Source organism: Mangifera indica, chromosome 14 (genome assembly GCF_011075055.1).
Source record: "Mangifera indica cultivar Alphonso chromosome 14, CATAS_Mindica_2.1, whole genome shotgun sequence".
In the NCBI taxonomy this organism is placed as follows: Eukaryota; Viridiplantae; Streptophyta; class Magnoliopsida; order Sapindales; family Anacardiaceae; genus Mangifera; species Mangifera indica.
This window is the reverse complement of record NC_058150.1, coordinates 8,860,018-8,887,770: the sequence shown is the minus strand read 5'-3', so window position 1 is coordinate 8,887,770 and position 27,753 is coordinate 8,860,018. Positions and strand designations below refer to the sequence as shown.

The following is a 27,753-nucleotide window of genomic DNA, read 5'->3' as shown; positions in this document are numbered from 1 at the left end:
AATATATATATAATTGTATATCAATTTGTATATAAAAAATTTATACACATTAAAAGTAAAAATTTATTTTAAGTGGGGAAAAGTAAAACGATTTTTTAGTGTAGTAAATTTATTTTGAAAATTAAAGTGTTAAATATGGTGGTGGTGGCGGTGCCGATAGGCATTCGGGAATTAAAAGTGTTTTTTGGGTGGCGATTAATAAAAAATATAATCCTTACAGTTGTAATTAATATTTAACGTTATATCACAAAAAGTTGCCGTTCAACGACATCGTTTTGAAGTGTGGAAATCAGGTTCTTTTGTCTGCCAAGGATAGAAAAAGGGTGTTGGAACCCCTAAATCGCAAATCATTGAAAACTGATTTTACAAAGATTTTCACAAATCGTAAAGCTTCACGTTGCCGAATTTTTCCTTTCTGCCTTGTTAACGCGTAGTTTTCTTGCTGATTGTCTTCCCTGTGCTGCCAACGGAAACCATGAAGTTGTCGTTTAAGTTGTGAACGCTGGCTATTGTCCGGGCTGGCCGTCGAATCGCTTCTCCACAGTGAAGGTGTTGGCTGTCGAACCGTTAGGTATGAAATTAAGAAAATATTTTTCTGTCTTTTTCAATAAGTGCGTGCATTTGGTGTCATGTTAGATGAAATTGAATAGTGAAATAGATAGAAAAATCTTCTGAAATTAGATAAACAGGACCGTCTTCAGTTTCTTGGATTGTAGGGATTTCTTGGTAGTGGAAAAGTATTATAGCATTAACTGAAGTGGAAACCTCAAGTGCGTGAAGTGTTAGAGGACAATTCATTGTTGTAACAAATGCTTCTAGTTGTAAGACAAAATATTCCCTTATGTTCTTTCATGCCTGAGTACAGGGAGGGAGCGACAAAGGGCTGGGTGGGGTTTCATGCCTTTACTATTCTTGGAAAATTCAATTAATTCCTTTAATTTTATGAGTTCATTAAAGTGCCCCGGCTCTTCTATGAAAATAATTAAGTCTTGGTGCCACCTATTTTTCCATGTTTAATTCTTTTGTTCAACCTCCTATCATAATTTAAGCTTTGGTTTTTGTTTTCTCTCTAATGATCAAATATAGAGTTTATCAATAGAACAGCCTCTACCAGTTATAATTTCAAGTAGTCTGTCATTTCTCAAAATATTAAATTCTTCCTCTATTTAGTCTATATTCGTTTAATTTTATGGTGAGTTATTCATACTTTTAATCTTTAATTTTTCAACATTTCGATTGTTTCCTTTAATTTGCCCCCACTGAGACAAATCACTAGTTCTGTCATTTAAGTGTGAAACACAATGAATACGCATGAAATTATTTCTTTTTTATTGGAAATCATTGCATATTTGAATTAATATCGTACATACTTCATGGACAAGTTTGCCTAATTTTGTTTCTGGCCTGTCTTGTTTATCACATGTTCAGATTTATCACATAAAATTATAACTATTAATTCTTCTTTTTCAATCTTTGTTTGATTAATGAACTTACAGAAATTACCACAGGATATTGCAAAACCTATTGAACATCAAGATGAGCAGTGAGGCTTTTGATGGAGTGATATTGGCAGAGAAGTTATCTAAACTTAACAATTCACAACAAAGCATTGAATGTATCCTTATGTTATATCATTAGTTGAAAAAAGTGAGTGCTAGGTATTTTTAACTTTTGCTAAGATAATTATTGATGAATTCATATGGCTCTAGAACTGGTTTTTTGGAGGAAATGTAGCTGTATGTTCTTCACATTGTTGCACAATATTCATCTTCATCTTGAACATAACAGTTCAGCTTGAATATTGATAAAATAATTTATGAATACGATGAGCAAGGTTTTGGCAAATTTCATTTTTGGTTATCTGCGTGAAGTTAATTTTCATATTGACAAAATAATAATTTTCATCCTCATGCTTCCAGTTTTATGTGGTTTATATCTTTGCATTTGAGTTTTTCTTTACCTATAAATTTGTTTTTTTTTTTTGTATGTTATGTATTACTTTAACAATGCTCAGCATTGTCTCGATGGTGTATTTCTCACCGGAAGAAAGCAAAACAGATTGTCGAAACATGGGATAAACTGTTCAACTCTTCCCAGAAAGAGCAGCGTGTTTCTTTCCTATATTTGGCTAATGATATTCTGCAAAATAGTAGGAGAAAGGGTAGCGAGTTTGTGAATGAATTTTGGAAGGTTCTTCCTGTTGCTCTCAAGCAAGTTTATGATAATGGTGATGAATATGGAAAAAAAGCAGTGACAAGACTGGTAAAGTTTTTTATTTTAATTTCTTCTCATAAGTGCAATCATTTCAGTTATTTACATGCCAGAGTCGATTATAGATGATATATTGGAATTAGCTAATATGTGGCTATTGATTTGGATGGAGATAAGTTATTTGCTGGATGGATGATGCTCCTTTTGGCCCTAGATCTTTTCTTGTGTCTGATTCTATCTTAGATTTTTTAATAGATCTTATTTTGTTTCCTAGCGGACAGTTTGAAAGATAAGTCATTGGAATTAGAAGATTTTACCCTGGCTGTTCATCGATATTGTTGGTTGATTAAGAAGGATCAAATGGAGTATTTTGCAAATTCTTTCATAACGATATTGTTGGGTAATTATGTTTGATGTCTTATGTCTTATTTTTTGAGATCTAATGATTATGATTCTTAGACTTACCATTTTTCTTTGAAAGAGTTTAACTAAAGTCTTGGCTGCAATGATAAAAGAGGTTGTGGGGGATGTAGTCTTAGTAGCCAATGATCTTTACTGAAGGGCAACTATATTTTTATTCCAGTTGGTATTGAGATGTTGCAGGAGTACATCGAGAAGATGAAAGAGAAATTTGTTTTCAACATTGAATTTGAGAAAGCCTATAATTACATGGATTGATAGTGATTGGATTTTCTCATGGGAGTCAAAGGATTGGCCCAAGTTGGAGAAGTGGATCATAGGTTATAATGTCAATTAATAAGCGTAAAGTTGCAATCTCTCATCCTTTTTTTTTTATTACACCTTATTTTTCCATTTGGAGTATTAATCATTACTTCATAACTTCTTTAACATCTTTAGTGGGTATCTAATCCCCTTTTATTCTAGTGAACTTTGTCACCTAGACAAGAGTCAATCCTAAGGCATGAGAAATGTAATGTTGGTGGAAGATAGAGAATTAGATTTTTTTGAAAGTTTGATTGGTGAGGCACCTTTTTCAATCTTTGTTTGAAGGAGATATTGGTTGGGAACAACCCTCCTATTATCAACATTGTGTTGTCCTCTTCTTTTTAGAAGGATTGAGATCTTAAGCTCACTAGAATTCTTAATGATGGGACTGGAGATTATGCAGCTGAGAATTTTGTAGTATGTTGTATGAATTTAACAACTATGAAAGAGTGGTCTTTTATGGTTGCAATATATACATATATATTTTATTTTGATGAGAGATAGAAAACTATCTGCAGAAACTCTTCTCATTTGATTGAAAGAAAACATTGTGTTGCTTGGTTGATTATTAGTTCAATTTTTTTTGGGATTGAGTAATGAAAAGTTTTTTTATTTTTTATGATAAATTGAGAAAATGACTTGGGATTTTATTCCATTTCAAATCATTGTTTTCATGTATAATTAAATGCATATATGGAATGCACAAAAACATTTGGGATTTTGAAGGTCTAGGGTGACTTCTTGTGTCACTGAAAGACCATTACCAAATTCCAAGAATGTCATGACTTCATCCAAAATATCAGTTCAATTCTTGTTAATGGTGAACGGATTATATTCTAGAAAGATCCATATAGGAATTATGTTTGGTACACATGTTGTTCCCTAAGTTCACCATTTTGTGTGCTGCTAAGGTTTGTTTTATTAATAAATTTGTTAGTTTTCCTTTGATTGATGATGACAATGTTGCCATCCACGATATGTTGTTCAACCACAACCAATGCTAGTAAAGTCTGTTGTTGTGATACCAGATAATCTTGCATGGCATTAGGAGTTGAATGATGATATGATTACAAATAAAAATTTGTATAGTGTAGGGTAATAGAAATGAATACACATAAAAAAAAATGCTTTTGAATGTTAATGATTATACCATGTAACTCTATATATTGTTTGATGACTTTAAAATAATTTTAACAAAGTGCAACTATACTTTGTTATGTGTATATATTTTTTCTTGGCACAAGGGGTAGAAAGATAATGTGATTACAAAGCAAAATCTTTATGGGGTATGTGTGTATATGTATCTTAATTTTCTTGAACCTAATTTTAGGCCTCTATCTTCTCAAATCTAATATTGTTGAGAGATGCTGAGTTGGTTATACAAGTAATTACTTTAAACCATTCTCTTGAAACTGTTTGACTGCCAAAAATGAATGACTCATAAAATCTATTAAATAATTGAGTCAGCATATGTTGAATCTGGACATATATTCATTTTACCCCTAATTCCATGAAAGAATAATTAATATTAGAGAATTTACTTATGTGATCTGAGGAAAATTTTTGTGACCCAAACATGTGTAATCATGCATGTAGCATTAAGTGTAATTTGATGCTGAGTTTGGGTAAAAAAAGAATGGATTGGTCGTTTTTTACCATAAACACTTTAAGTTATACTCTTTTCTTTAAATTAACTTCTCCAATTGCATCATGTAATTCTCTTGGCCCCAGTAGGTGGCTCTAACAAAAAGATTCCGTGTATATTTATAACATAGATTGGAATAATTTTGATGTGGTATGTGGTGGGATTGAGTGAGCCAAATTTGAAGATTAGAGTTTTAGGTGGTTTTGGTTGTGTGAATGAGGGAAAATAAAATAAAAGCCAAGCAAGAACTTCAAGATGTAAAGGGCAGGCCACCGGTCAAGGAGGAGCTCCACCACCAATGTTGGATAAAGGATTTAGACACAACTCAAAGAAGTTCTGAATTTCTTTTCTATTCTCACTAATTTTCAGTTACATCATTGCTTTCTCTTTATAGGAGAAAGATTTAATTCAAAATTTAATTTTACTATGAAAATGAAACAAAGTACTTAATAACGAATTGGATATTCTAAACAATTAAATCTTGCCAACTTGCATTTAGGGAATGCATAATTGACTTCTGACAAAGAAGTCGCTGATTAATATCTCACTTGTTAAGATCTTGACCAAGTTAATGTTCCTCATTTGTTGTTCCTTTGACTCTTCTTGAAGTAATGCACTCCTTAGCGTAGGTCTTAAACGTGTACCTGAGCAACATGAAGATTCTTGGACTTGATCTAAAAATGCATCAATCTCCCCTTGTTGGAAAGGATTTGTCCTCAAATCCATTGGCTGTTCATCTTTCAAAAATGCTGATAAATCACAAACAATGAAAGTAGTTGAGACATTTTGTTGCTGGTACCAATTGATAGTAATTAAAATTTTGCTATTGATAACTAATGGTTTCTTGCACCAATTTAACTATTTTAAAGAATGAACTATAGTTGCAACCATGGCCAAGCTAAGTCCTAATTCCATTGAAGCATTTCAACATTAACAAGATGTAAAAGCCATTCTTCATGGGACAAACTTTGTAATCACAATCATCCATTGGCAAAGGATTTTGACAAGTAAGATTTCTGTGTCTAACATAGTTGTCAAAGACAAAAAAGGCCAAAAGGCAATGAAGGGTCCTATTGCCTAGGCAAAAAAGGCGAGGCGAAGGTGTTGCTTTTTACCTAAGGTGATTAAAAAATTCTATAAAAAAATTTCACGTTTCCATTAAATTAAAATAATTTTTTACTACGACAATAAAATTGGCAACTTCATCAATAGTCTCAGATTAGATTGACAACTGGTTATTATACTTAGACCTCTTTGGCAGTGGCAACAATACAAAGGATTAGTTTCAAACAACCTAATTGATGACCTTAAATCTCTCTAGCAACCCCTCCGAAAACCTTAAAACTCATTGGTGATCTCTTCGACGGTCTCAAACCTTATTGGAGACCTCAAATATTGCCAATAATCTTCATATCTAGTTGAAAATTGCCAAAAACCTGTCAGAAGCCTACGATTATGTTGAAAATTGACCAAAAATTAGGAGTAGCCTTCAAATCTAGTCGAAGATAGCCTAGGTGATAATAAAACACTCTTTTCTGATGCCTAAAGCTTCTCCAAAGGCTTCAAAAAGCATAAAACATGATCATCTTTGAACCATTAGTCGCCTTGACCATAGTCAAGGCGATGGCCACATTGCCTTGAGTAAAGCGTTTTCTAATAACTACGACGTCTAAAGTTTAGAAAAATTTCAGCCAAATCAGTTAAAGAAATACCATCATTGATCATAAAATATTTTGGTAGTATTTTCCTTGAGAAACTTGATCGATTCCTTAAAATATTGAAGGGTTGTGAACAAATTTTTCAAAGTTATGTATAGTATTATGAGATAATGCACAACTTGGATAATGAAAAATTGACTGAGAGCCAAAAAAAAAAAAAAATGAGAAAAGAAATTGATGTAGTTACTCATTAAGGGTTGTACGAAATGTGATGAAGGACTGAATACTCCTTCCTTTGCTAAGGGAGCCAGGAGCTTCGATTGTAGCTTAAGCATCACTTGGTAGGGTATCATTTGGTAACCTTAGAGAGAGATTACAGGGTTTTAAATCCAAATTTGCATCTTTGTTCTTGTCATTGAGGCATTGTTTGGTTTTTTAACTGTGCTTTCCTAACAGAAGAACTAGTAAACCAATCAAGGCCTTTATTATTTGGTCCTTCCATATTGTCATACCTTCATGTTGCAACAACTCTTGATTCCCTTTCAATCCATACACCATCTTCTAAAAAATCAACATTATGAGTTGGTGTGTCTACCACACTTATACCTTTGTCCTTGAAAGTTTGTTTCAACCCTTTTATTTCCTTATGAAATTTACGCCAACTCTTCCATTTTCCACCACACCTAGGCCATATTTTTTTTAGCCTTTGTAACTTGAATGACTATAACTGGAGGTAGAGCTCTTGTTTGTAATTCTTAGGTAGAAATCTCTTCTTGAGCAGTTTCTTAAATTTCTCCCATGAATGGAGCTTTTCTTTACTTGCTTGATTCCTGTACTTCTTTACCTTCTCCCACCATAGAGATGCATTATTCTTGAACTTGAGGACAACCACTTTGCATTTCTTATCAGGGTACTCTCTGTATTCAAAAACTTTTTCAATAGCACTTAGCCAATCTATGAACTCATTAGGCTTAAGACTGCTTTCAAATTCTAGAATGTTTATGTGTAGGCCATGGCGATCCTTCACTTTATTTTCTCCTTCCCATTTATGCTCTCAAGTCACTAGAATTATTGTCGTTTGCAATTTCATTTTTATTGATGGCTAGTCATAAAGGGTGGGGACAACGGTGATGTAGGTGTTCTTAGTGGGATGGGTTTGGTGCTCTTAGCAGTTGAAGATCCTGGTTTAGCTGTTCTCTTATTTAAACTATTTCTCCATCCATCCTCTTGGTTGTTATTTCTCATAGTGTAGATGGAGGAGGAACCACTTTGTTTGGACATTGCTATTACTTGAGAAAGTGTGAAAGAGATGGCCGAAATGAGTTTACTTAAACAACCTAGGCTCTGATACCAATTGATGTGGTTAGGCTTGGATTCGAACCTAGTTGGCTTGGTCTTGGAAGTCGACTCAACATAGTTGGGTTCGATTTGAATTTGTTTAGTTTGAATTTAAACTGAATTTGAGTAAGATGATTTGACTCGTTTTTTAAACTGAGTAGAACTCAAGTTTGAGGGTGTTTGACTTAGTTTAGGTCAAGTTCAATTCGAATTTATAGCTTGAATCCTTAGTTCAAATTTGTAACTCGAAGTTTTATTCAAATTGATGTCTTGAATCGGTGGATCAAATTCGTGATTCGAGTTTGTGACTCATTTATAAAACAATGTTGTTTTACCTATTATTTGAATAAAATAATGTTGTTTTGTTAATGAGATACAAACTTGAACCATGAATTTGAGTAATGAATTTTAGACTAATTTTAGTTTGATGAACTCAAACCGAACTATTTTTATTCGAATTGAACTCGAGACAGAGGGTATTTGAGCTTGCTTTAGTTTGTATCTACTCTTAGATGTGGTTTGTGGTGAGAGTGTGGAGCCAAGTTTGAAGATTAGATGTTTAGGTGGTTTTGGGTTTGTGAACAAGGGAAAATAATATAGAAGCTAAGCAAGAACTCTAAGACGTAAAGGCTAGACCACCGGTTAAGGAGTAGCTCCACCACCAATCTTGGTTAGTGATTGGATAAAGGATTTAAACACAACTAAAAAGGGTTCTGACTTTCTTTTCTATTCTCTCTAATTTTTTATTTACATCATTGCTTTCTCTTTATAGGGGAAATTAATTTAAAATTTAATTTTCCTAGGAAAATAAAACAAAGCACTTAATGACATTTTGGAAATGATAAACAACTAAATCTTACCAATTTGCATTCATGGAATGCATAATTGACTTTTGACTAGAAGATACTTTATTAATATTTTAATATCTTACTTAATTAAGATTTTGACTAAGTTAATGTTCCGCATTGGCTGGTCCTCTAACTCTTCCAGAAGTAATGCATGACTTAGATTAGCTCTTGAACACGTAACAAAGCAGTGTGAAGATTCTTGGGCTTGATCAGGAAATGCTTCAAATTTATCGTTATTCATCTATCTATATCTGTATGGTTATATATTACTGGCTCCATCTAATTACTTTTTTAACAAGCATCCTCTTTCTTCATTTTTGATAGGTTGACATATGGGAAGAAAGGAAAGTGTTTGGTTCTCGAGGGCAGAATCTTAAAGATGAATTGCTCGGTAAGAATCCTCGTCCTTTATCTGTGAGCAATGGAAAGAGTTCAAGTCCAATCAAGATAGTGAAGAGGGATGCTAATTCATTAAGAGTTGTAAGCATTTATCTATTATGTGACAGTATTTTGTACTGTTTGTATCAATTTTATTTTCTCTTTTTTATTTTATTTTATTTTTTTCCAGTTTTTATTTATCTGATTTGCTATATGTTTTTTTATGGTCACCTTAACTTCAGAAATTGGCTGTCGGAGCTCTGCCAGAAAAAATAATTACTGCATTTCAGTCTGTACTGGATGAAAGTCTTAATGAAGAAGCTGCTTTTAACAAGTGTAATGCTGCTGCACATCATGTGGGGAAACTTGTAGAAGATGTTGAAAACACTCCATCTCCAGGTATGAGTTTTGCTAAGGTTATCATGCTTCATTCTTGCTAGGTCTCTACTATTATGATTTACTGGCTTAGTTTGTATGATGTGATGCGTATGATGCATTCTGAAATTAATCAGGGTAACTTGTTAGTGTCCAATGTGACAGTGGTGTATATGGCATTAACCCAAAATAGGGCCCGTAAGCTGTGCTGAGATAACTCTAGTTGACACTTGATCAATATATGATATGCATGTTATGAGAATGGTACAAGGTTGTATTAGATGCATGTGGTACTTTTAAACTTTGTACCTTCTGATTGCTGCATGGTTCCATTGATAATTATTGCAGTGATTGCAGTAGAATGATATAACTCTTTTTGATTAAGTTGGAGAGATGTTACAAAGATGTGACAGATTATTTTCAAGAGTGAATTACATTTTCCCACCCAAGGTATAGGCTTGAAACTCTTTTTCACCCCCAGTTAACATAAATGACATTTTTCTACCCAAAAATCAGGCATAAATAACAACTTCCCACCCAAAATTAAGCTCTGTTAATGAAATAATAGTATTAGGGGTAAAATTACCATTTTATCTCTACTATTTTATTTTTCAAAATTATCATATAACCCTAAATTAATAAAAATTAAAAATAACTTTTTAAATATCTAAATTATATAAGAAGTCACTTATTTTCTCTTTCTTTTACTCTCGTTTTTTCTACATGTTTTTCTATAGATAGGGGTGTTTTTGTTGTATAATCGTATATTAAGTGGTAAATTGTAATTTTTGAAAATATCATTAGTCTTTATGAAAATTTTCAGGAGGTTATTGGAAAATTTAAAAAGTTTGGGGGTCTTTTGAAAAATTTGACATTATTTTGCCCTCCTAATAGTTTCAAAATGATAGTTATATCTTTAAATAATTGAATAAAATGCAACATTATTTTTTAAGGTTAAATTGTCATATTTAAAATGTTTGAGTTTGATAAAAATTTGTTGTTTTTATTTTTAAAATTAATATATATTAAAATTACTATTTTACCTTTATGCTGTTAGTTTTTTTTTTAACAGAGTTTGAGTTTGGGTGGAAAAATATTATTTATGCAAACTAAGGGTGGAAAAGTGTTTTTAGACCAAACCTTGGGTCGGAAAATGTTATTTACTCTATTTTCAATAATAATATTGACATAGTAAGTCAACATATAAATAGCGAGAGAAGTGTATCTCATAACTTTGTCATTTTGTGCTGTCCTGGTTTGTGAGCTTTCTAAAGTAAAGATCTAACTTCTGACTTCTGTTTCTCTAGACACTATGCTAGGTTGAGTAAAACGTTATTTTAGGAGAATGAGGGTGCATATAGTGATTGCTTTTTCCCTTAAACCAGGGAGATAATTTAGAATACACAAGGAAAAATTTGAATATTTTCCGTGCTGTTAAAATGTGTGGTTTCCAAGAAATCTTTAGGGGTCATCTGGTGAAAAACTTGTATCTACATGGGAAAGCAGTAAAACCTGGAGTTGAGAATATGCCAGAAATATCAAATAACTTTTGCAGATTCTGGAGGGAAGAAATTTAACTTTTATTGCGCTGAGCCAAGTTTCTCATTTCTCTTTCCTCCTATAGAATTTTTTTTTTTTTTGGCTTCATACTGCACAATTGGTGGGTGGTCATGGTTTGTTGCAAAGTGATTTGTGATTTTGACTATAAAACCACTATCTTAAGGTGCTAGATATTTGCTCATATCCCTGTACTGTTGAATCCCCATTGTGATGCTCTTTCACGAGTTCACTTTGATGCTGAAAGAAATACTAGTAAAGTGGCTAAGTTTTTTTTCTTTAAATTTTTATTTGATGAAGATAATAAAGTGTCATCAAAGAATTTGATATGGTTACCTTTATTTTATCCTTGCCCATCATAATGCCATTCACAATTCTAGCTTCAACTGCTTTACCTATCAATCTACTTAACGTTTAACCATATAATTAGTACATGGTATATGCTATTTCTGTTCATGGGTGGTTGATTATATATTAGGTACTTCTATGATTATTAAAAATGTTTTGGCATGCCCAGTTTGTCGATTTTACTATTGATTTGCATTAAATGGTTTGTTTAAATATATTAATTTCTTTAATATAATAAATTGTTTAAATTTGTTTAAATAGGTTTAGTTTTTTGGAGAGGTTAAATGAGTTGTGTGTTATTTGATTGCCATGATCTATTTATAAAATTTAGTTACATTGGTTTAGTTGTGTCATTTATTTGACATGGCGAAGTTATTGAAGGGTTGACTTTATTGCTTAAGAGTGGTTTGTATTCTTGGTTGACCTTTATAAATTAAATATATCTTGTTTTATTATGCCTAGACTTAATATTATTCTCACTTTTTTTACAATCCAAGACCATGTAGCGGGTAAAAGTTTTCTTAACCCAATGAGGTTGACATAATACTAAATCAGTGAATATTATCGACTTTTTGTCATTTTTTCCAAAGGTATGCTAAAAAGGAACTCTGTTACGTAAAGAATGAGTGTTTTCTTCTCTATCGCTTTATAGCTATTTTTTGTTTCTTTTAAGTTTTCTCAAACTTGCCTTTTTTAGTGACTGTTTTCACCTTTGATAACACATTTTACTGCAATTTCATAGTTTTTATTGTTATTGTTTATTAAATCAGTATAATCTATTTTACTCTTTTATTTCCTGTCTTCAAAATTTTATACTAGGTATCAAATAGAATTGAAAAATTGTTAAATAATTCCTTTTGTGGAGGGATTCGGAGAAGTGGGCAATATAATGAAAGATATGGTTGTCTTTTTTTTCTCCTTCCTTGAGTTGGTTTTGGAACTTCAACTTTTGAAAAAATTTGGACGTAGTATCCCTTGTTGAGATGGGAGAAAATGGAATAGTTTTGAAGCTCCATTCTTCTTAGCCATTTCACGCAAATCCATCTTCAGTTATTAATTGATAATCACTCTATTAGTCTTTTTTCAAACAATCTGCATAATTCACTAAGCCAAAGTGCCTTGTAAAGTCAAGATTTTTCTTGGACCATCTCTCTTGGTAAAATCAATACGAGCAATGCTACGTTTACACACATTTGAGTACATAGATTATGTGTCATATGATTCAGTGATTTTGAATTAAAAATAAAGTAATTCTGAATTATATGATAATATATTATCTATATACTTAATTGTTTACTTAAAAGAGTGTATACATAGTTTTATTGAATCAATATTGGCGATGTTATTTTAAGAAGGTTTCCAAACTGGCATTTGTTCCCTCCATGTTTTGTCTTGTGCAAAAAGAACATGGATACTACAAATCACCTGTTCTTACATTTGAAGTTTCTGTTTAAGATTATGGCAACAAACGTCTCTACATAGCAAAGATGAAGTGGGTTATATTAGCCTCTTGTTGTGACATTCTTTCAACATACAATTTTGGTTTGGGTAGAGGTAACAAGGCCAAAATTTTGTGTAGTTGTGCTATTAGCTACTTCTATGTGACTTGGCAAGAAAGACACTATTAGAATTTTGGAAGGTAAATGCGAGGAAGATATTCATAGTTTGTGGACAAAGTTTTTTTCCCTTTCTCTTTGAGCTTCGGTCGCTATAGCTATTCAAGATACATCCTTTCTTCTTTATTCACTTAAGATTAGGGATGAGTTTTAGGTTACTGTTGTGCCATTGGCATTGATTTTTGAGTTGTTTAGCTTTTGTTTGAGTTGATAAGCTTATACTGTATTGATCTTTTGTAATCTGTTAGATAATTCCTAACTTTTGTGTACGTTTTTCACATTCCTGTAATATTTTTAGGCAGTGATATTGTTTTAGATTCTTCTCTTTAGAAAAAAAAGGGTTAAAGAGCGTTCTAAATGGTTTTACCTGCTCCCTGAGAAACTCTGTATAGCCATAGTTTAGAATGTATAATTTTTTGTCTTGTATATTATGTTACAAGTAATAAAAGCTTTCACTGGCTCCTTTTCCTTCTCTTTTTCTCTCTCTAGTTCTTTGTTACCAATGTGTTAGAAAGAGTGTAGAAAGCTAGTAATCATGGGCTAGTATCTTAGGCTCCTATTTAGGAGAGGACTTTCTCTTGCCAGGTTATAACAGAATTTGCCAATAATTGTTGTCATGCTAGTGAATTTTTTAGAGTGTGCCAATGATGTTATTGACTAGTTACACAGTGTTACAAAATCTGTAAATATGTGCATTAGTATATATAGAGCTTAATTATAGGAAGTTAATTATGGTAGAAGCTGATTATAGAATCTCGATTATAGGAATCATATATTCTGTTTCCTAATCTAGAATATCTAATGTGTATATATAAGCATATCTCTGTAATAGCGAAAATATGAATGAAATATATACTCTGAATTTTAGTTTCTTCATGGTATCAGAGCTTGGTTTGCCTTAGTGTGCAAATTCGGAAATTTCTTTTAGCCCTAGAGAGCAGTTTCGGAGTTCACCGGTGAAGAGTGATCGTTAGATCTCACCCCCACCCTAGAAAGGAGTGCGTTTCATCGATCGCCAATTTCCCAAAATCCGGCCATCGGAAGCTCAGCGCGTGACCCACATGCGCCACCTATTTCTTCTGAAAACAAATGCTTCAGATCTCCTATTCTGTGGCGCGTTGGTTCTCACCGCCGGCATAGTTAGACTCAAATGACGCTAACTATTTAGATCCCTATACTTCCGTCGTAGTTCGCCGTCGCACGCGCCGTCGTCGTCGCCGTTGCCGGAATAGTCACTGTCGATGAATCTCTCTTCCTGACCAGATTTCTGCTTCTTTTTCACTGGTCTTGATCGTCTGTGCAGTGTTTTTCGGGTCCTAGTTGCTGTAGAAATCAATTTGTGCAAGGGTTTCTTACTATTTCTTCTATTCGGCAATTTTGAGAGTTATTATGGCGGATATTAAACCGATAACTATGGCTGAGATGGTTCCGATAATGTCAAAGATCACTAAACACAAGCTTAATGGTTCCAATTATCTAGAATGGAGTAAAACTGTTCGACTATATCTGTTAAGCCTTGAGAAGGATGATCACCTCAGGCAAGCTCCTCCTATGGATGGTACTAGACAAGTATGGCTAAGAGATGATGCTCGATTATTCTTGCAGATTCGGAATTCCATTGAAAGTGAGGTAGTCAGTTTAATTAATCATTGTGAATTGGTTAAAGAACTAATAGAATATTTAGATTTTTTGTACTCTAGAAGAGGTAACTTTTCCTGTATATATGAGGTGCGTAAAGCTTTCTATCGTGCAAAAAAAAAAAGGATAGGACCATCACATCTTATTTTATGGATTTCAAAAGAACTTATGAAGAAATTAATATGTTGTTACCTTTTAGTCCTGATGTGAAGGTTCAACAAGCTCAACGAGAACAGATGGCCATCATGAGTTTTCTAGTTGGTCTTCCATCTGAGTTCGAAACTGCCAAATCACATATACTTGCTAGTCCTGAAATTTCATCTTTGCATGACACATTTACTAGGGCACTTTGTACAGAAAACATCCCATCATTTCAGATTAATAGTGCTCTTATTAGTCGAAGTGGTGCATCTGAAACTGGACGCTCATATAATAAGAATAGAGGAGGGAGCAGCAGTAACCGTGACAAAATTATTGATCGTAATCATGAGTCAGGAGGGATTGTGTGCTATTACTGTCACGTGCCAGGCCATACAAAGCGCACTTGTAAGAAGTTACAGAATCGGGCCCCAAAATCCCAGTCAGCACATGTTGCAGCGACCAATATTGCTACCAATTCATTATCTGGAGAGACTATTATGATTTCTGTAGATGAGTATGCCAAGTTCTCCCAGTAACAAGAATCACTAAAGTCTTCATCAACTCCTATCATTGTCAGTGCTGAGTTAGGTAAACCAAATACATGTCTTGTTTCCTCCTCATCCAAGTGGGTCATTGATTCTGGTGCTACAGATCATATGACAGGTAATCCTAATCTCTTTTCAACCTTTCAGTCATTTACATCCCTTCTAATGTTACGTTAGCAGATGGATCAACGTCATCTATTCTTGGTTCTGGAACTGTTAATCCAACTCCATCAATTTCATTGTCATCTGTTTTGAGTTTACCGTAGTTTTCCTTTAATTTAATTTCTGTGAGTAAACTCACTTGTGCGCTTAACTGTTGTGTCTCATTCTTTCCTGATCATTGTTTATTTCAGGATCTTACGACGAAGCAGATTATTGGTAAAAGACATGAATCTGGGGGTCTCTATATCCTAGATGTGCAAATGTTAAGGTCCATTGCTTGTTCCAGTGCCTTAACTCCATTCGAAGCTCACTGTCGATTGGGGCATCCTTCTCTACCTGTGTTGAAGACCCTATGTCCATAATTTCGTCATGTATCTTCGTTAGATTGTGAGTCATGTCAATTTGCCAAACATCATCGTCTGTCTTTAGGTTTTAGAGTCAATAAATGAGCTAACTCTTCTTTTGAGTTAGTTCATTCAGATGTTTGGGGTCGTTGTCCTAGTGTGTCCAAAACTGGATTTAAATATTTTGTTACTTTCGTTAATGATTATTCTCGTATGACTTGACTTTATTTAATGAAAAATCGTTTTGAAGTGTTTTCTCATTTCTGTGCCTTTTAAGCTGAAATAAAAGCACAATTCCATGTTTCTATTCATACCTTACATAGTGATAATGCCAAAGAATATATCTCTGAATTTTTTCAGTCATATTTGATCCAAAATGGCATTCTTCATCAATCCTCTTGTGTTGCCACTGTAACACCCCAGGTCCAATAACCCGGCCTACTGTTAAGATATTGTCCACTTTGGACACACAGTCCATCACGGATTTGCTTCTGGGCTTTGCAACCTAAAACGCGTCTTAACAATTAAGGAGCTCACAGGCTATTTAACCAATCCAATTCTCCCACCACTAACCAATGTGGGATCCATAGACAGAGCACACACAGACCCAGCATCTCTCCCGTGCTTTGTCGATGTGGGATTCGCCTAGGGGTATCACATACACCCCCCCTTACGGGACTCAGCGTCCTCGCAGAGGTTTGCCCCACCATCGTTTAAGAGGACACGCGGAGTTGCTCTGATACCATTTGTAACACCCCAGGTCCAATAACCCGGCCCACTGTTAGTGGTGGGAGAATTGGATTGGTTAAATAGCCTGTGAGCTCCTTAATTGTTAAGACGCGTTTTGGGTTGCAAAGCCCAGAAGCAAACCCATGATGGACTGTGTGTCCAAAGTGGATAATATCTTAACAGTGGGCTGGGTTATTGGACCTGGGGTGTTACAAATGGTATCAGAGCAACTCCGCATGTCTTCTTGAACGATGGTGGGGCAAACCTCAACGAGGACGCTGAGTCCCGTAAGGGGGGGTGTATGTGATACCCCTAGGCGAATCCCACATCGACAAAGCACGGGAGAGATGCTGGGTCTGTGTGTGCTCTGTCTATGGATCCCACATTGGTTAGTGGTGGGAGAATTGGATTGGTTAAATAGCCTGTGAGCTCCTTAATTGTTAAGACGCGTTTTAGGTTGCAAAGCCCAGAAGCAAATCCATGATGGACTGTGTGTCCAAAGTGGACAATATCTTAACAGTGGGCCGGGTTATTGGACCTGGGGTGTTACAGCCACACCATCTCAAAATGGAGTAGTTGAGAGGAAAAATAGACACTTGCTTGAAACAGCTCGAGCACTTTTGTTTCAAGCGCAAGTTCTCAAACAATTTTGGGCTGATGCGGTTTCCACATCCTGTTTTTTAATTAACCGCATGCCATCATCAGTTCTCCAAGGTCAGATTCCTTACACTGTTCTTTTTCCAGATAAACCTTTATTTCTTATTGAACCCAAAATATTTGGTAGTAGGTGTTTTGTTCGTGATATTCGTCCGAGTGTCACAAAGTTAGATCCCAAGTCTTTAAAATGTGTGTTTCTTGGCTACTCTCGTATTCAAAAAGAATATAGGTGTTTTTGTCCCACCTTAAACAAATATCTGGTGTCATCTGATGTTACATTTTTGGAAAACATTCTTTTCTTTTCTATTTCTCCTACTTACAACATTCAGGGAGAGGATGATGATTTGTTGGCGTACACTGTTACCTTATCTCGCTCTCTAGAGGATGCTCCTACATCCGTTAATTCTCTAGAACTTCCTTTAGAGTCTACTCCTACTAGACCACCCATTACGCAGGTGTACTCTAGACGTCAACAACCTTCGGATACATGCCTCCGGATACATGTCTTGAACCATTCTCTTCGCTGTCTGATCCAGTCCCTATTGATATTGATCTACCAATTGCTCTTCGAAAAGGTAAAAGACAGTGTACTTATCCCATCTCTTCTTTTGTTTCTTATGGTCACTTATCCCCTATTTCTTGTTCCTTTATTGCATCACTTGATTCTATTTCTATTCCTAATACTGCTCATGAAGCTTTATCTCATCCTGGTTGGCGTGAGGCTATGATAGAGGAAATGAATGCCTTATTTGATAATGGTACTTGAGACTTGGTCAATCTACCTGCAAGAAAGAAAGCCAGCCATTGGATGTAAATGGGTGTTCACAGTTAAGGTTAATTCGGATGGATCAGTGACTCGTCTTAAGGCTCGGTTGGTGGCTAAAGGATATGCACAAACTTATGGGGTGGATTATTTTGATACTTTCTCTCTTGTTGCTAAGCTGACCTCTATTCGTTTGTTTATTTCTATGGTAGCTACCTATAATTGACCTTTACACCAGTTGGATATCAAGAATGTCTTTTTGCATGGTGACCTTCAAGAGGAAGTTTATATGGAGCAACCACCTGGTTTTGTTGCTCAAGGGGAGTATGGAAAAGTTTGTTGGCTTCGCAAATCTTTGTATGGTTTGAAACAAAGTCCTCGTGCTTGGTTTGGAAAATTTAGTCAGGCAGTTCAAAAGTTTGGCATGATATAGAGCAAATGCGATCATTCAGTTTTTTATAGACAGTCTGAAACTGGTAGCATTCTTCTAGTTGTGTATGTTGATGATATTATCGTTACTGGAAGCGATACTGTGAGAATTTCCTCTCTAAAATCATTTTTTCACACAGTTTCAAACAAAAGATTTAGGGGGGTTGAAATATTTCTTGGGTATTGAAGTAATAATCTTCCTATCTCAGAGGAAATATGTGCTTGACTTATTGACTGAGATAGGAAAATTGGGAGCCAAACCATGTAGCACTCCGATGGTTCCTAATCTACAGCTTATAAAAGATGGTGAACTGTTTGAAGGACCTGAGAAGTATAGAAGATTGGTGGGAAAGTTGAATTATCTTACAGTGACTCGTTCTGACATTGCATATTCTGTTAGTGTTGTAAGTCAATTCATGTCATCTACAGCAGTCGAGCATTGGGCAGCCTTAGAGCAAATTTTGTGCTACTTGAAGGGTGCTCCTGGACGTGGTATATTGTATGAAAATCATGATCATACTAATATTGAGTGTTTCTCAGATGCAGATTAGGCAGGTTCCAAGGTAGATAGAAGATCCACCACTGGTTATTGTGTTTTTGTTGGAGGAAATTTGGTATCATGGAAGAGCAAGAAGCAAAGTGTTGTGTCCCGATCTAGTGCAGAATCAAAGTATAGAGCTATGACTCAGTCCGTGTATGAAATAATGTGGGTATATCAACTATTGACTGAAGTAGGCTTTCGGATGTCCTTACCAACACAATTATGGTGTGATAATCAAACTGCTTTTCATATTGTCTCTAATCCTGTGTTTCATGAACGAACAAAACATATTGAGATTGATTGCTATTTCGTTCGAGGGAAGATTCAATAGAACTTTATTTCTACACGATATGTGAAGACTGGAGAACAACTAGGGGATATTTTCACTAAGGCTATAAATAGAGTTCGAATTGATTATATTTATAACAAGTTGGGTATGATTAACATCTATGCTCCAACTTGAGGGTGAGTGTTACAAAATCTGTAAATATGTGCATTAGTATATATAGAGCTTAATTATAGGAAGTTAATTATGGTAGAAGCTGATTATAGGATTTCGATTATAGGAATCAAATATTTCGTTTCCTAATCTAGAATATCTAATGTGTATATATAAACATATCTCTGTAATAGCTAAAGTATGAAGGAAATATATACTCTGAATTTTAGTTTCTTCACAGTATACTAATAGTGAGTTGGACCTAACTCGACACACTCTTGATCCAATAATTTAAGTTGGTCAAAGTTAGGATCTTTATTTATTTATTTTTGCATAATTTTTAATTACTGAGTGTAGGTGCATGTTATGCACAAATTGTCACTTTTCTTATAGCCCTGTGTATCATTACTTTGTGTTTCTCTGGAATTAAATTACCTTTTTAAGGATTTAATGATTTTTTCAAATTCTTGTATTTTTGTTTATGTATACTTTATCAGGAAATCAACATGGGTCTGCAGTGGTTGATCAGCTGCAAGAACAGGAAAATGTCCTTCAGCAATGTCTTGGACAACTTGAAAGTGCTGAAACATCAAGAGCTGCCTTGGTTTCCCAGCTTAAAGAGGCACTTCAAGACCAAGTAATGTGTTGTAGCAAATCTATGTTCTCAAGCATGCAATTATAGTGCAAATTTCTTTAGCAGTGTTGGCTCCTTACTGATTTAAATTTTTTCAGGAATCAAAGCTGGAGTTCATTCATACTCAGTTACAAGTAAGAAACACATCTCTCTATCTGCCTATTAAAAGTGATTTTTCTGATTCTACTTACAGTGATATTTCTTAATCTACTTAAAATTAATTGCTCAAGAAGTTGATTCTGCAAAGAAGTATTTAATTTGAAGTTCTTATTAATATGTCATCAAACATGTTGGAGACACAGATTTGCTAGTGCGCTGATCTGCTAAATTCCAGACATACTAGGTTCAGCAATTTGGTGCTGGTGTTTTATTGCAGTTCTAAGTTATTGCCTTCTTATCAGTGAGAAATTATCTTATCATATCTTGTCTTTTTAATAATTCTTCAATAGATGTAGTGAGTTGCTCATGCATTTTTTAGAAAATCTTCTTCTCCATTATCTCTGGTAGAAATGAGTATCATATAAATATATGGACTTTGGAGTGGTACAGTCTCTTGGATATGCATTTTGATGTAACTTGCTATAGAGGTTTCACGTTATGTAGAAGTATAAAATATAAACGCGAGGGTCTGACTGAAAGGATTAGCAGTTGATAATGTTTTTTCATTCAGTATCAATACTTAAGAGGTATTATTAAAGGTGCATACGTGTGTGTGTGCGCGCACACTTCAAAAGCCTTGTAAAAGGAGCACATACATGCTGTTGTGGTTTGAGCATGGTACAATAAAATATTTTGTTATACCTGAAAGTTCTTTATTGGTGTATTGAAGGCAATATCATTTTTAGTTACTGTAGTAACTTCATCAGTTGCAAGAATGAAGTTGTTTATGCTTTGATGCTACAAAGTGTAGTTCCAATTTATTGAATATAACTGAAATATTTGTGCTATTTTTGAAATGTAAAGGATCCATCATTTGCAAAAATAATGACCACTGGATATTATTTCATTATCTTTTGTATTTTTGGTTTTCAAAAGAGAATCAAAGATTTTTTTTTCCTTTTTAAAGTGTGCTTAATTATCCTTGTTACTATTGGGTTATATATAACCATTCAAAGGGCCTGCATTATTAGGTAGTTTTGGAGTCTTCATTATATTAATGACTTGACATTTCTTGTTGATGAAGCAGTGTCTGTTGCTGGGGTTGGAGTTGTAAGTGGCTGGGCTGGTGGGTAAGTTATACTTAGGCAGGAGTAGGACTTATTTGGAAGGCTTGGGAAATATGTTGTATTGGGGTTGGTGGGATATTTAGTACTCCAGTTAACGCAATTGGGTTTTCGATCAGGATGCCACTTGATAGCTATCTGCACAATCAACCCAATCCATTCCCCCACACTTAATACAATCAAGCTATAAATTGATTGAAGTAAACCAACTCCGTTTCATCACTCTTTTTATATCGCTGTCTCTTTGTCCATTCTTGTCAGTGCCCTTTGTACTCTCCACATGTACGGCTTCTTTTGCTACAGTTACTGATTTTTCCAACTCATTCTAAGAAAGAACACTTTTGATTGAGTCCCTATCCCTCTTCTTGTAAACTTTGTGATTGGGAGCCTAACAAGTAACTTGTAGTAGACTTTTTATCTTCAATAGAACCTGCCTAGTCAGCAGTTGCGTAGTTTCAAATCCTCTCTGATTAGTCTTCCAAAACAGTAGCTCTTTTTTTGGAGCCTTCAAGATAGGATATGATTGACAACATCAACATGTCTTTGTGATAGTACATGCATGAATTGACTTACAACACATAGTGCAAAGACAATATCCAGTCTAATGAACGATAAGTTGATGAGTTTACTTGCCAACCTTTGGTATATTCCCTTGTCCACTAGAGGATCTTCTTGATTTCTTTTGCACTTCCAAATCCATTTTGAGGGTGTGCAAGTTGACTTGTTCCCTATTATTCCAGTCTTTGTCAATAAGTCAAGAGTATACTTTTCTTGAGACATATAAATTCCTTGTTTGCTTTGCGCTACCTCCATACCAAGAAAGTATTGAAGGTTTCTTGTATCTTTAACTTGAAATTTTGCCATCAGGTATTTCTTCAAATTTACAATCACTTGAGTATCATCTATTGTTATGGTAATATCACCAGCATAAACAATCAAGGCAGATTTTTTATCATCATGAGAATGTTTGGTAAATAGTGTATGGTTGGCTTTTCCTTGATGGTACGCAAACCTTTCATAGCTGAGATAAACCTTTTGAACCAAGTCCTAGGAGATTGTTTTAATCCATTCATTGACTTCTTCAGTTTGCACACCTTATTTGTTCTAAATTCTCAAAACTAGGTGGAATCTGTTAGGCCCCCATGTTAGCAACATGAATGAGGGTGATTTAGGAATTATACAATTATGATTAGAATTAGATTGGGATTAGATTATCAATTTGATTGTGATTAAGATAAGATGAGATTAAAATTAGCATTACCAAAATAAATCAATGTTAGAAGAATTAGGGAAGGAGGTTGCTTATTTAAACTAGGATGGTTTAAATGAAAAGGCAGTGATTGTGTTGCTTGGTAGTATCAACTAAGGAGCTTGGTTGCAAAAGGTATAACACCTTCCTTTGAATTAGGGGAAGCACCTGAAGAAATAAATACCAATTTGTTGTAATTTAGTATTAATAAAATTCTATTCCCGTTATTTCTTAATCTCAATTATTTGTAATTTCATTTTGGAGTCTTATCAGAATAATCATATAAATCTTTTTATCAAGCTCTCCATTGGAAAAAACATTTTTAATATCCATTTGATGTAGTTGCTAGTCAACATTAGCAACTGATGAAAGTAATACTCTGATTGAATTGAGTTTTACAACCTTTTTTTATCTTTGGGTAAATCCACAATCTCCCAAGTATTATATTTGTTAATACCTTTATTTCTTCTTTAACTACAATCCTCTACTATGAAACCCATATGACATTGAATGTCTTTAGGAATTTCAACCCCATTTATTTTTTAAATAGAATCCCTATAGTGATCAAAGAATTTAGAGTATGTAACATGATTTGCAATAGGTTGTTGAGTGGAAGACCTTACTCGTTTTTGGATAACAGTAGGAATATTAAGGTCTTTGTGCTATTCATTACCTATCTCTTAAGCTTCCATTACAGGACTAGACTTCGGGTTTAATGGTTGGCAGGGAGAAAGAGCTTTTGGCATCCTAGGGTAAATAATATCTTTCCATTTTGAAGTTTAGGTGTCTATCATGTCATGAGTTTCTCCCTTTGAACTAGGTGCTATAAATGAAGAATCATTATTATTGTACTATAGAGGGAGCGAAATGGAAGGTTCCCAATGTGCAACTTCACTTTATTTCTTCCTTGAAACAAAGAAATGTTTGGAAGTAGGACAATAACATTTGTACCCTTTTTGAGTGGGGAATATCTAACAAAGACAGAGAGCACAACTGTACAGTCAAATTTTGTATGAGTGGGAGAATGGTTGTAGACATGGGCAATACATCTAAACACTTTTGGAGGTAAAGATGTAATAAGGCGAACATGGGAAAAAACATTCCTTTAACAAGTTGATTGGTGTTCGAAATTTTAGGCTCTTAGAATGACTACGATTTATGAGGTAGGATGCATTTAATGTGGCTTTGCCCCCTCATTCCTCCCTTCATTCCTCCCCTCATTCCTTCTTCAACACAAACAATGACAATGACTTCATTTAAGGAGGGAAAATCCTCTTTCCCGAGAATTTGTATTCGAATTGCATTAAATTTAAAATTCAAACTAGTGGGAAAATCATAAATTCTCCTTTTCAACACACTTTTGTTGGAGGATTGCATCATCTTTACATTTCGTCTAGATATGCTGATAATAATTCATCTTCAGGTATAACGGTTGCCAAAGATTGGATTACATAGTGATTGAATGAGTTTTTTGTTTGGTAGTCATCATTTTAGTTTTGATCTTGTAATTGTGGGCGATATCATGAACTTTTGAGAATATAATCTTGAAAGCCTCCCAAATTTCTCTAGCAGTACTTAGGAACATAACATTCTCACTTATCTCTAGCACCATTGAATTCCATAGTCAAGACATCACCATAGTCTTTTTCATCCTAAGGAGAAAATTTTGAATCCCATTCCTTAGGCCTATTTCCTTGTATATGACTCACTTTTTCTCCCCCTTTAATAATGTGTGCACCAATTGAGACAACTTCAAATAGTTTTTCCCGTTCATCCTATGTGCTCCCTAGATGTTTTGCAACTCGTCGCTTTGAACCAAGAGATATCCTTTGACTAACGTTGTTATAGTCATTTCTGATATGTTGCTTGTCATGTCTATATCCACCATTGTTATGCAATCTTAAGAGTGATATTAGGAGGTGTTTAGGTTTAAGATCAAGAGAAAAAAAATCCCAGTCCAAGAACAAAGAACCTATAGTTCTGATTGCATGATATAAATTGCATGGTAAATTAATTTTATTATTCTTCATAATTAATCTTGGTTTATATACAATAGATGATAGAAAGATAGAACTGGAAACTATGAGCTAATTTGATTGACTTTTCTATTGAAAATAGGAAACAAAATAAAATAAAATAAGATAAACTGAACAATATAACTGAAATAAATCCCTAACAGAATATTTGCTATCTACGATTTGCTAAATAAGAGAAAAAATTGTATATCTCAACATCATGGAACCTGAGGTACTGTTGCACTTGGAAGGATTATGATCATTGAAATGCTCATGAATGAGCACAGTAGTTACATTGGTCTCTGTGCTTGAGGGGGACAGAGAGTAGGTGAATAACACTAGGTAGCCTTCCACCTTGGAACCCATGGTATTTATTATATTTCTAATTTGGAATGTAAAGTTATTCCAGAAACTTTCTCTAATTGCATAGAAGATTGATGATTTGTATTCTCATAGATTGGCTAGGTTGCTTTGCTGTGCCTGGAAGATTTTGAATAGGTGATAATTGAATGAAGATAGCCCATTTCTTGAGCTATGTGATATCAACTACTACATTCTTTGTATGATAAAAGATGGCCTCAATTGTACTATTTTCTTTTCTACATCATATTGATTCTTCACATTTGTAGTTTATCTGTTGCTCTTTTTTTTTTTTTTTTTTAAATATTGTGTACTTGGTTTCCCTTTGCATTCTTAGTGATACATACTTTCTGGAAGTCTCCTGCAAATTGGTGGTTATACATTTTTCTCTCATCTTTACCTAGTTTAAATACTTGGTGTATCCTGATGAAGAGACAATTAAGTGCTTGTTAGATTTAAACATATGTACCTCTGGTTGCTAACCTGTTATCCTTAATATATTTTGGAAAAAGAGAGTAATATAAACTGCGTTGTTTTATGTTCTTGTAAGCTTTTGAGTCAGGGAGAATTTCCATTGAGTGTTATATGTTGGGTGCACACCATGGCTCATAAATTCTGCATGATGACTCGCTAGACATAGGGAAAAAGAAGGGAAACAGAAAATTCAGTGGTCAAATGTTTGCCTACATATGCTCGCATACCTGTATGTTGGATACCTATGCACAATGGTGGGGCATTTATAAGTGTTGAATATTCTTTCATGTTTTAGATCCTGACTTCCATTTCCCAAGATAGAGATCTTAAAATGTTGGCTTTTATGTCGTGTATTTTTTGGTGGTTTTAAGTTTCCATATCAATAAAACTATGTACCTGCTTTTGGTATACAATTCGTGTACATAGATTATGTGTTATCATGTGATTGAGTGATTTTTAATTAAAGATAAAACAATACCCAATCATGAAATGACATATCCTTTGTGTATATGAATTATGTATAAAAAATGGGTACATGTAACATTGCTTAAATTTAGTGGCTGCTTTGCTGGGATGAAGTATAATTGTTGGTTGCAATGCACAGGTTGCTCGAGGTCACTTTGAGCGAGCAAGTGATACAAGGAAAAGGCTAACGTCTCCTACAGTTCCTGGTCTTCCAACCGGCAGTAATATCCCAGTGACAGAATCTGCGAGGGTGGTTGAGTCCATTAATCACTCTATTCAGCCAACCAGCTCTCCACCTCAGTCTCTTAACCAACCTGTCATGTCATTTGCACCATTGAAACCTCCTGAAGAAGATAACATGAAAGCAGCGGCAGCTGCTGTTGCTGCTAAGCTTGCTGCTTCTACTTCCTCTGCCCAGATGCTTACCTCAGTTCTTTCATCTCTTGTTGCAGAAGAAGCTGCCTCATTGAATGGTAGCCTAAATTCTGGTGGATTCACTGCAGGTTTATCCATTTTCCCTCCGGAAAAACGGCCCAAACTTGATAAACCAATGGCCATATCTGATGTCAGCAATTCTGATGTTGGCAGCGCAACCTATTTTGGCTCTTTACATCAGCAACCAATGACCAATGTGCCAGTTGTACCATCCTCAAGTATGAAACCAATGGCCCAATCAAACCAGATGCAATCTCCATTTGCTCCAGCCCTGCCACCACCTCCACCACCACCTCTATCACCTGTAAATCCACCAGTTAGTCAATATGTTCAGTCCTCTGGTATGATGGTCGGCATCTTGCCTTATGGGTATGGAGCAAATACACTACCACCACCACCTCCGTTGCCTCCACATCTTGCAATGGGTATAGGACGACCCGGCTCTCAGTCACTACAGTCTCAGCCACAGCCCCAGCAGTCGCAGCAGCAACCACAACAGCAGCAGCCAACTGGAGGATATTATCGGCCGCCAGGCATTGGATTTTATGGGCAGAGCCAGGCTTCAACACCCCCAGTACCTCGGCAGTAAGCTACCCTGAAAACTGCCATGTGACAGGATCCTAGGTGTATTGGGTTTTTCAGGCAAAGCCATCAGCAGATACTTATCCAATTCTACATGGAGTTTTTCTTAAAATCACGAAACTCATGGGCTCTTTATGATCTGTGCTACTGTGTAAATTAATAGAAATTTAGTTGTGCATGTAGACTTAATATGAAATCGTTTCACTGACACCGAACCATAGGTTTCATCAAGCCCCCAAGTCCATAATTACCTGCAATGTTGCATTGTATCTGTGCATTACCTGAACGAAATTAGACATGAGAGTAAGACCCCTATACTGTTTAACGCAAAATTATGTAGGAGTTGTAGCATGGGTGGGTCATCTTATTTAGCTATAAACACGGTTGCAGGCACCTTTGTTGTGTTGCATCAGCAGTTGTTTCAAATGTGAACTTGAACACCTTTTTCACCATGCTTTATTGGATTAGGCTGCTGGAAAATGATACCCACATACTGGAATAATATAAGAATGACTGGTGCAATTGTACATTGTAATCTATGATACAATGGTTTGTTTCTGTTACCGTATTTTTTTGTGGGTCCCTTTGTATCTAATTTCAGTTTGTCATTTTTGTGTGAAAAACAATTACGTTTGACTAAAATGTTTCGAGTTAAAGGCGTTATCTTCAGAACTTTTTCAAATAAGTTTCGTTGGACAAAACATTCTCTGTAAAGCAATGTTAATTAGACAATAACATTTCAAACGCCTCCATTGATTATTAAATGATGATGTTAGTGTGGGTGATGAGTGTCATGTTATTATGACATTAACATAGACCTTTAGTGAATTGTTTATCCAATATGATTGATCATAATGAATTGTATGGATATTTAGAATATGGTCAATGATTCATTTAAAATCTTATGAGTGTATCATTAATCTTTAGACTTTGAGATATTATGCTTACTTTCAACATAAATGCAAATGGTTAATATGACATAAAGAAGAGACTAATCTTATCTTAAGTGTTATTTATGTGCAAATACAAGTGATAGTTAAAATGAGATTCATCGACTTAATAAAGCATAAGCTTGGTTCTATAAGAATGTTAATAAATGTTAGAATAAGAAAATCTCCGGTTAGAGTGAAAATGTAATTCATAAAAGGTTGTTTCATGTTATTATTCCAATATATTAATTTACGATTCGATGTAAGATCTATATGAGACTTTTGACATAATATGAATC

General features: G+C 34.7%; 1 protein-coding gene across 3 annotated transcripts; it reads left to right on the top strand.

The window, feature by feature from the left end:
* Nucleotides 1-270: 270 nt before the first annotated feature.
* LOC123196152 (regulation of nuclear pre-mRNA domain-containing protein 1A-like) lies at nucleotides 271-27,091 on the top strand. Of its 3 annotated transcripts, none has more exons than XM_044610052.1 (8): nucleotides 271-571; nucleotides 1,509-1,615; nucleotides 2,015-2,262; nucleotides 8,751-8,906; nucleotides 9,047-9,203; nucleotides 19,586-19,725; nucleotides 19,821-19,856; nucleotides 25,648-27,091. In XM_044610052.1, exons 2-8 carry the CDS (start codon nucleotides 1,537-1,539, stop codon nucleotides 26,530-26,532), a joined length of 1,701 nt encoding a protein of 566 aa, XP_044465987.1. In that variant the 5' UTR covers nucleotides 271-571; nucleotides 1,509-1,536; the 3' UTR covers nucleotides 26,533-27,091. The 3 variants fall into 3 exon arrangements, with proteins under 3 accessions (XP_044465987.1, XP_044465986.1, XP_044465988.1); XM_044610051.1 differs by having other exon boundaries at nucleotides 1,497-1,615; XM_044610053.1 differs by lacking the exon at nucleotides 271-571 and having other exon boundaries at nucleotides 1,507-1,647.
* Nucleotides 27,092-27,753: the final 662 nt, after the last annotated feature.

Bases quoted from the DNA above. Each gene is read 5' to 3' on its own strand.
- LOC123196152 (XM_044610052.1), top strand. From the start codon at position 1,537: ATGAGCAGTGAGGCTTTTGATGGAGTGATATTGGCAGAGAAGTTATCT. The intron at 8,907-9,046 runs GTAAGCATTTAT...CCTTAACTTCAG, and splicing joins ATGCTAATTCATTAAGAGTT to AAATTGGCTGTCGGAGCTCT. The intron at 19,726-19,820 runs GTAATGTGTTGT...AAATTTTTTCAG, and splicing joins AAGAGGCACTTCAAGACCAA to GAATCAAAGCTGGAGTTCAT.